The sequence below is a fragment of the Suncus etruscus genome, chromosome 12 (assembly GCF_024139225.1).
Source record: "Suncus etruscus isolate mSunEtr1 chromosome 12, mSunEtr1.pri.cur, whole genome shotgun sequence".
NCBI lineage: Eukaryota > Metazoa > Chordata > Mammalia > Eulipotyphla > Soricidae > Suncus > Suncus etruscus.
In genome coordinates, this window is record NC_064859.1 from 104490781 (window position 1) to 104500442 (window position 9662).

Below are 9662 nucleotides of genomic sequence, written 5' to 3' on the forward strand. Positions count from 1 at the left end.
CAGAGACACAGAGACAGATCCACTGGGAAGAAAGAGAGACAGAAACAGACTACTAAGAAACAGATACACTAAGACAGAGAAACCAGTAGAAACAGAGACAGAGACACTAAGCCACAGAGAAACAGCAGAGACAGAGACACAGAGGAATAGAGACAGAGAGAAAGAGACAGAGGGAGTTGGAGACACTAAACCACAGAGAAACAGCAGAAACAGAGACAAAGAGACACCATAAGAGACAGAGACACAAAGACACAGAGAAACGGGAGACAAAGACAGACACTAAGACACAGAGAAACAGCAGAGCCAAGAGACCACAGAGGCAGAGAGACAGAGATAGAAAGAGACAGAGAGACAGAGACACTAAGCCACAGAGAAACAGCACACAGACCAGAGAGACATACAAGAGAGACAGAGACCCAAAGACGAAGAGAGACAGAGAGACAAAGACGCTAAGACAGAGAAACAGCTGAGACACAGAGACAGAGACCCAAAGGCACAGAGACAAGGAGACAGAGATAGAGACGCCAAGACAGAGAAACAGCAGACACAGACAGAGACTCAAAGACAAGAGAGACAAGGAGGCAGAGGTAGAGATGCCAGGACAGAGAAACAGCAGAGACACAGAAACAGAGACCCAAAGGCACAGAGAGACATGAGACAGAGACGCCAAGACAGAGAAAGAGCAGAGACAGAGACCCAAAGACAGAGAGATAAGGAGACAGAGACAGCGGCGCCAAGACAGAAAAAGAGCAGTCACAGACACAGAGACCCAATGACCCAGGAACAAACAGCGGAGGCACAGATAACCAGACTAAATAGTACACGGAGGAACAGACAGAGCCGGACAGACGAGGGACCACCTGACAGCCCTGAGGACCCAGAGACAGACACGGCAGAGACACGCTGAGACACGGGGACCGAGAGGGAGGCCACAGCCCGCTGATGGGGCGGCCTGGGCTCCCCCACCGTGCCGGTTCCCGCGCCCTGGGCCCCGCGCGCATCTGGCCGCTCCGCTCCGGGCCTGGAGCGCGTCCAGCTGCTGCCCAGAAAGCGCCCCGGCTGGGAAAGTGCGCGCCCCGAGAGGAGAGCCGCGCTTTCCAAGAAGGACGGGGTTGAGGGCGCGCGGGCCCGGGGAGGGAGGGCGGTCGGGGTGCCTGCGCCCCGCGAGCGTGTCGGGGGCCGGCGAGGGTCCCGGTCCCGGCCGGGAGGGCGCGTACGGTGTGTGTGTGTGTCCGGAGAGCCGAGCCGGGGACGGGCGCGCGAGGTCCCGGGAGGCACAGGCGGCGCTGCGCACCCGCACCGCGCCAGGGCAGGGCAGGGCCGGGGAGCCGGCGCGGGGGCGACAGACGGGGCGGGCGCGCGGGGGCGGGCTCCGAGCGCCTCTAATTGCAGCGGCCCCGGGGGGCGGCCTGACGTCGGCGCGCGCGGGCATAAGAGGCGCCCGGGTCCGAGCCGGGCCGCCCGGTGCGCATCGCGCGGCACGGCACGCGTCCCGCTCCGGTCCCGGCGCCCGTGCCATGGAGTAGGGGGACCGATCCCTGCGGGCACGGGTCAGCGCCAGCGCCCCAAGCACGCGCCCGGGTGAGCGGGGGTCAGGCCGGCCGGCCCGGGGACTCAGCAGCGCCCACGGAGGCTCTGCTGGAAACTTGCGCGCAGGGACCGGGCAGGCACGGGGCCCGGGCGAAAGTTGAGGCGGCGGCGTGCGGGACCGAGCGGGGCTCTGCGTCCGGCGCCCTTGGGGTGTCTCGGCCCCGGACTCTGCCCGCCCTGCCCCTCCAGCCACCCCCGACCGCCCTCCCCGGGGCGCGGGGCGCCGTCCCGCCCGAGCGCACGATGCGCGGACCCGCGCGGCCGCTCCTGCCGGCGCTGCTGCTGCTGCTGCTGCTGCTGCCGGGGGCGGCGCGGCCCGGCCAGGGGGTCTCCGAGCCCCGCGAGGCCGCCGACCGGCAGACGCTGCTGCGGCTCATCGTGGGGATCCTCCAGGAGCTCAGGCGGCAGCACTCGGGGGAGCCCAAGCGGCTGCAGCTGTTCGGCGCGCAGGAGCTGGGGGACTTGGCGGGGTCCCCCGAGGAGCAACGAGTCGGTGAGCGACCCCCGGCGAGAGCTGGGTCCGGGGAAAGGGCACGGGGGGAGGGGGCCGCGTGGCCGCCCGCGCGCGGGGCTCCGAGACGAGACGCCGGGCCTGGGGTGGGATGGATGCGGACCCGCCGGGACGCAGGAGCATCCTCGCGGGGGTCTTGGCGGGGCCGCGGGATGGCAGAACCGGCCCCCCTCGGGTTCGGGAGAGAGTCAGCTCGGGGTCTCCGTCCGTCCGTCCGTCCGTCCGTCCGTTCGTCCGTCCGTCCGTCCATCCATCCATCCATCCGTCCGTCCGTCCGTCCGTCCGTCCGTCCATCCAGCACAGCCGCCCGGGGAGCCCCAGGAGTGGCGCCCTCAGGTCCCACCCGCCTCGCCCGGCTCCGGGGTCCGGGCGTCTCTAAAACCGCCGCCCGCTGTGCTCGCTGCCGGAGATGGAATTATTTTCGGCGGAGACGGAGCCGTTCGCGAGCTCCGGGGCGGCGCCCCGCGGGAGAGAGCCGTGGAGCGCCGGCGAGCGCGGGAGAGAGAAGGGAGCGAGAGAGGAGCGAGGGAGAGCGCGGAGAGCGCGCGGCGGGGATGCTCGCGGGCGCGCTTGGGCGGCGGCGAAGGGCAGTTGTCGGCGAGGCCGGGGCCGTGGGCCGCTGGGTCAGCAGCATGCGCTCCGGTGGGCATCCCTGAGCACGGGCGGGGCGCGTCTGGGGGCCTCTCGGCCACGGGCACCGGCTAGGACTCCCTAGAACGCGGGTCGGGCATCCTCCGGAGAACCCAGGAGCGCGCGGCCATGCTCCAGCCCGGGCGGTGCAGTTGGCAGGCGAGGTCCGTCTCTAAGAATTCTACTTTTGGAGGGGTAGGGGAGGGGTCTCACCCGGCGACCTTCGCTCAGGGCGTTTTCTTGGCTCTCTGCTCAGGGTCACTCCTGACAGGGCTCTGGGAACACACGGGGTGCCAGGTGGTCAGTGCGCGCAAGGCAAAGAAATGCCCTCCCTGCTGTCCCAGGTCACTCGGGCCCAAGAATTTGACTTTGATCTCATAAAGCAGGCTAATGAACATTTCCATTCCTTGACACGGCCTTTGCACCAGGAGGCTTTCCTTAATCTTTTCCTGTTGAGATCTACGGAAGTAAAGTCCTTGAATACATTTGTTGTTGTTGTTGTTGTTTGATGGATCAGGTTTTCTTTCTGGAACATTGGAGAGATGGTGAATTTGATTCCCGAGTTAGTCACCGGAAGTGTGTACTTTCTGTTTCCCTCTCACATACCACATACACACATTCACTCACATGTTCAGCTGCACACAGTACACACACATTTCACTCACACACCTGTTCACGCTAGTCGCACAAACACCCCCTCATGTGCCACACACGTCGGCACCCACTCATCCGCTCTCGAGCGCACGCACACACACATGCACACGTACTCAGACACTCGAACTTCCAGGCACCCTCTGCTCCCCTCCCCCTGCCACACAACCCTTTCTCCCCCTGCACTCTTCCCTCACTGTCTCCATTGGTGGAAGCTGGACGGTGATATTGGAGCTTTGTGAGATGTTGATACTCGGTGAGGCTAAGTATAGCCTGACTCAAGTATATACAGAAGGGAGAGAAGGGCTCAGTTTTATTTAGTATAACCTAGTTAGCCAGAGGTTCTAAGAACCTTGAGACTCACTTGAGTGTGCGTAGAAAAACGTTTCTTCCAGCAACACAGTAATTCGTTGATTTTCTCCCTCAAACAGAAATTGTGCCTCGCGATCTGAGGATGAAGGACAAGTTTTTAAAGCATCTTACGGGTAAGTTTTCTCTGCATCTGGGGGTGCTTGTCCCAAGCCCTACCCCAAGCCTCATGATGTTTTTCCCCACATTCCAGGTCCTCTGTACTTCAGCCCCAAGTGCAGCAAACACTTCCACAGACTCTACCACAACACCCGCGACTGCACCGTCCCGGCATGTAAGTGTCTGTTCTGGTCATGGACCACTCCATCACACTCATGTGACCACAGCCCACATGTATCCTCTGTCCTGTTCTTTCTGGGCACTGCTCCCTCCAGCTCTGAGCTGAGGACCTCAGAGCACTGAGGAAGAAGAGCAAATTCTGCAGCCATGAAGGCAAAAATAAGAATGATTCATAGAATCGTGAAATGATTGGGCTCTCCTGTAACTGAGCATCCATTCCAGAGGCCTCATTCATACCAGCTCGGTTCTGGCCATGCCAGACACTGAGCAGATACACAGCCACAGCATTAGCTGCTCCATACATGAGTAACTGGTGTCTCCACCCCAGGTGCTGACCAGAAACTTGGCTTCCATCTGTAACAATGACCTAGGACTACCATTGCCATTTCAAAAGTCAGCTTTTCTGGTTGTCTTTATCACTGACTCAGAAATGCAGACATGCTTCCCATGTGGTCCTCAGCCTAACTTTGTGGTGCTTACTGAAAGATGTATCTTCTGTTCCTAAACATGACTCACTGTGGCACTTTAGCTAGAGTGGCCTCTACCAGGACCTTGAGCCTTTCCCCCATTCCTTGGTCGGACTAAAACTTTCCTTAGCTCCAGATGCTTTAGCAACTCCCAAGGGGCCAGCAGTATCCAGCTTCCAGGGTGCCTGTCCATGGAAGTCAGGGTTTTGTCTGAGTAGGCAGCTACATCTCTCCGAGTCACTGCTGTCATGATGAGGGTCCCTAGACTTTGCCAGGTTCGCTCGCAGCACAGCAGAGACCCTGGCAAAGAAATGTTGGCACCAAACAGGCCAGTACAGGTGGGCACGGGCCTGTTATGTCTGCTACTGGGGTCCTCAACTGCATCCATGACCTCTATACTCCTCCCCTAAGCCTCCCTACTCGCACACCCCAAGAACCTTCTCATCTTCACTGTGCAAAAAGTATCTGGTTCTTATGTTAACTGATTTGTGCTAATACAGTAGATGCGTTATGTTAAAGTGCCCTACAGGATTTCTAATTCTCTCGCAGGAAATTATTGATGCTCACAAGGTTCTGGGTGTTACTCATGAAGGTCCCATTGAAGCTGACTCCTATCTATGCCCCACTAGATGGTCAAACCTGGGGCCTTCCTCTTCACCGGATCCCAGAGCACCCCTAGCTCTTGGATGTGTAGTCTGAGTCCCGGGTGCTGCTTTAAGTCCCACCTGGACATTCTGGACAAAGCCTTTTCCTTACTGAGATCCCTTACTGAGATCCCCTGAAGCCTCTTGAGGCCGAAGGTGTGGGTTGAGCTGGCTGTAGTGTGTCTGGATGGTCACTAGCCATCATGCCTTGCTGTGTGCATGTGTGCTGTGCTACAATGCTCCTCCTTCTTCTGTGCCACCAGAGTCAAGCAGAAGGCCCAGCTCTGGTGGTTGTCAGCATGCTCAGGCACTTCATTTCCAGTCAGAGTAGAAGCCTCTATTTTGAAGAAGTTTTGCCACTTGGGTTATAAACTTTGAGAATTTATACAGCTTTCTTTGGGCTTCCTGCTGGGGACAGTTGCCCTCTCAGCCATCAGCCCAGAAAAGATCAGGGGAGCAGTGCTGTTTACAGAACTAACTTAGGGCTTCATCTCTGCATCCAACCCAGGCCCTTCTGCTCTTTTGACCCTTTTTCTTTGGCATGCTCATGCAGAAAGCTCTGTGTTATGATTAAGTCAGGTGGTGGATCAGTGTGAGACAGTGCCAGGAAGGTGGTCTGCTGGAAGCAAGGCTGAGGCTCACAAGGGAAGGTGCTGGGGTGAGATGCTCTCTGGACCCACCAGTCATGGGTACATGGTCAGTGATATGCCCGTGTGGAGCCTGTGAGGGCAGATGCAGACTCTATGCTGGTCCAGAGCAGGGAGCTGAGCGGCTCTGGATCCAGCACTTGAGACCCTGTGTAAAGAGAGCAACTGACTTAGCCCATCTGTCTCCACCGCAGACTACAAGAGGTGTGCCCGACTTCTGACCCGGCTGGCTGTCAGCCCCATGTGCATGGAAGGATGAGGTGAGTGTGGGATCCTGAGGGAAAGGCAGCGGTCATGCAGGGGTTTAGGCGCATCCCTTTTTGGGGTAAGGTTGGCACCTTTTCAAACAGTTCCAAACACTGGCCTCAGAAAGAGGCAGTCGTGGGTGTGTGCTGTGTGCAGGCAAAGGGTGTGTGCTGAGTGCAGGCCAAGGATGTGCTGGACAGGCAGCCAGATGGGCTGCTCTGGGTACGTGGTGAGGGAGCACATACTCACGGGAGCAAGTCCACTTGAGGGCTGGTCTGTAGGAGACTGGGGCACCTTTTAGTCTCTCCCTGAGTGCCTGCCTGTTCCAGCAAGGCTTCACTCTGGTGTGCACACTTAGCTACGACACACCACACTCAAAGCACATGGAGTCACTCTGGTCACATTAGGCGCATGGAGAATGCCAAGAACCAGAGGCCTGGGAATGCAGCACACCTGCAGGAGCCGTGCAGGGGAAATTGCAGGAGTGTGGGATGAAGTCATGAGTTGCCTTCCTGTGCCCAGCACCCTCATGCTGTCTGGGAATTCATTGAGGGGCTGATTTCCTGACACACACATCTCACTTCCTGCCTTCATGCTTGAGTCTTGCTAATGTGCTGGGCACCAGCAGGTGTGTCCCCTACACCAAAGGACAAAGCACCCAGCCCTCGCCCTGTCAACTGTTCAGAACCCTGGGAAGGGCCCTTTCCCTGGCTCCATTCTTGTAGGGAGATGTGCAGGGATGTTCCAAAGAGGACAGGATCTGGGGATGTCCTTACAAATGTCCTGAGTTGCAGGGCAGGGGTTCGGCCCAGGCACTAGGGGGTAGGCGAGCAGATAGAGGCATGCCCTGCCTGGGGCAGTGGGTGGTGGAGGCACCAGGTGTGAGCCTCAGGATACCACTTTGCTCTGCTGCCTGTAACATGAGCCACTTTGTATCTGGAGGAAGTGAAACACTGGTTTTGATCCCAGTGCCAAGAACTACCTGCTTATCTCGTTGGCACAGTCGTTGCTCTTCCCCTGCCCATGTGGCCCCCAGAGAGTGTGCCTTACTTTATTTTTATATATAATCACTTTATTTAAGCACTGTGGTTGCAAGGGTGCTTTATTTTAAAACAAATGATAACACGAGTCTCCTAAGGTGATATGCTGGGGGGGGGGGGAGACAATGCTATTTCTGTGAGGTGTTTCCTTCTAGGTAGGCTTTTGGAGAACAAGTCCCCTGCTCCATCAGGCGTGACAGCTGCTGAGCCTGTCTTGCTCCCAGACTGCCCCACAGAGGCAGAGAACAGCTGAGAGGAAAGCAGCCCTCCCTGCCCACAAATTGCCCGAGACCTTGCTCCCGGGCAGGCTCTGCCCCTTACCTGGGGCCCCGTCTAACAGGGACCACCATTCACTATGCTGCCACTGAACAGGGTCCTGAGTTTGAGGATAGTGAGTACGCCAACTCACAGCATCACTGCATCCAGAGTGTAGCCAAAGGCCATGCGCTTGTCCTACCCAAGAAAGGGTGACAATTTCATCTTAACAACTGAGTTTTATTGTTCCGTAACTTTGACTCAATAGTGAACACTTGACCAGTGAGATACAGGTGGGAGTAGGATGGGATGAGGTTCAAGGTTTGCCCTGGGCTTCCTGATGTGATGTGGGCTATTCAGAATGCGTTGTGTTATCTTCAGAGCCCTCTCAGCCCTGACCCTGACTGTACTGGAGCAGCAGTCTGAAAGCCCCTGACCATGCTGGGCCTCAGAACCCCCCTCTGCTCAAGTATCCGCCCATGTCCTATCAGACTAGTGTTAAACAGCAAGTTGCTGGCACAACTTCACAGCTGTTAAGTTGCCATCATGGTTTAGAATCGAATGTCAAGTGGTTCAGGTGTGCCAACGGAGATTAATTTCGCCAGTCTGCCGTAAGGCCAGTCCAGTTTCCCATGGTGGCACGACCCTAAGTCAGTGCCAGTCAGACACAGCAGGTCTAAGTGCTGGTTCGATCACTTCCATTCATCAGAATGTTCATTCCTTCCGCAGACTGTAGAGCCAGTGACGATTCCCTACAAGTAATGCCTTCTATTTTGGGACACGGAAGCACTCGTGCACGGAGCTCCCTACTCTGCCAGTCCTGATGCCTCAGAACTTTCATTGTAGGCCTTGCTGAGTGGATGCTGCATTGGTGGCAGAGTGGAGTCCTTACCTGTTCCAGCAGCAGTGGCAAAGCAGAGCTGCTCCCAGATTTTGACCTTGAAAAGTGCCTTGGAACCTAGTGGGAGGCCCCTGCTGCCTCCACAGACGCGCCCTGGATGAACAAGAGATTTATTTTTGCAGACTCGATTCCCTGACTGAGTGCAGCATTCTGACACTGTGTGCAAATATGAATCTATTCAGTGGACTTGATCCACACACTGCCCTGCTCCATGTGACTCGGGTAGTGCTTGGGGTCCTCAGCAGGAGAAACTAAGTATTTCTTTAGAAACATAAGCAGAATCAACTATATTTTCATAGATCATATGGTATGGTTTAATATTTTATTACTTTACAATTAAGTTTCCAAAGTATTATTTGGAATTGCATGAAATATCGACCCCTTTGGTGGTGTTTGGAGATGCTGGAGTTTAAGTCTAGGACCTCAGACAGGCTGAGCTCACTTGCTTTGTATAACAAATGTAAAATAGTGTTGATAACTGTGCAATATGTAGATACTGTAAATAAACACTAGAAAGAATTAAATGAAGTGTTTGTTACAAAGAAGTCTGCAACAGTTCAGAGTGCTTGCTTTCTTTTGGCCATGATTTGATTCTCGCACCAGATACGGTTCATGGGTCCATCAGGAGTGATTTTTGAGCACAGGACAAGGAATAATCCCTGGGGACCACACCCCACGACAATGAAAACAAAAGTTTTCATAGTGAATCTCATTTCCTAACAAGTTATAGTTGGAAATCCATCACTTACGTTTTACATTTATGAAGTAACAGATTATCAACACAATAAAAGGGATAAGGAAAATAGGAGGGCAAAGAATTGGAACTATAAAATGCACAATTCTTTTCCTTTTGAGATTCCTTATACTGCAACGTAATTTCTTAACACAAAGTTGACTTAGTAGCCTTTCACTTGCTTTGCTCTGGACCTGAACAAGTCTCTTCAAGGAACACTGGAGGAGCATTTCTAAGCAGCCTCAGATTTGTACTTGTCAATACATTTTGAAGAAATCTGGTTGAATCCAATTTTAGAAGGACAAGTCTCCATACACAGCGCACTTCTCTTTCCCTAATGAAGCCCTGAACACTACTGAGTTGTACCTACCACCAACCCAATTACAAACAAAAGGAAAAAAAAAAAAAAACCCGACCCCCAGGGACACTGCCGTTGCTATACAGCAGTGGTCCTCCAACTATGGCCCGCGGGCCACATATTGTATCTGTTTTGTTTCTTCATTGCAAAATAAGATATATGCAGTGTGCATAAGAATTCGTTCATAAGTTTTGATTTTACTATAGTCAGACCCTCCAGTGGTCTGAGGGACATTGAACAGGCCCCGTTTAAAAAGTTTGAGGACCCCTGCATACAGTGTAGGAAAACTACACTGGGAAAACTACAGCAGTAAAACTGCTGGGTCCAATTATGAACTTACA

General features: G+C 55.0%; 1 protein-coding gene across 1 annotated transcript; it reads left to right on the top strand.

The window, feature by feature from the left end:
- Positions 1–1833: 1833 nt before the first annotated feature.
- ALKAL2 (ALK and LTK ligand 2) lies at positions 1834–8601 on the top strand. The gene is made up of 5 exons (XM_049784279.1): positions 1834–2083; positions 3814–3867; positions 3945–4025; positions 5983–6048; positions 8059–8601. The coding sequence occupies exons 1-4, from the start codon at positions 1834–1836 to the stop codon at positions 6045–6047; spliced, it is 450 nt and encodes a 149-aa protein (XP_049640236.1). The 3' UTR covers position 6048; positions 8059–8601.
- Positions 8602–9662: the final 1061 nt, after the last annotated feature.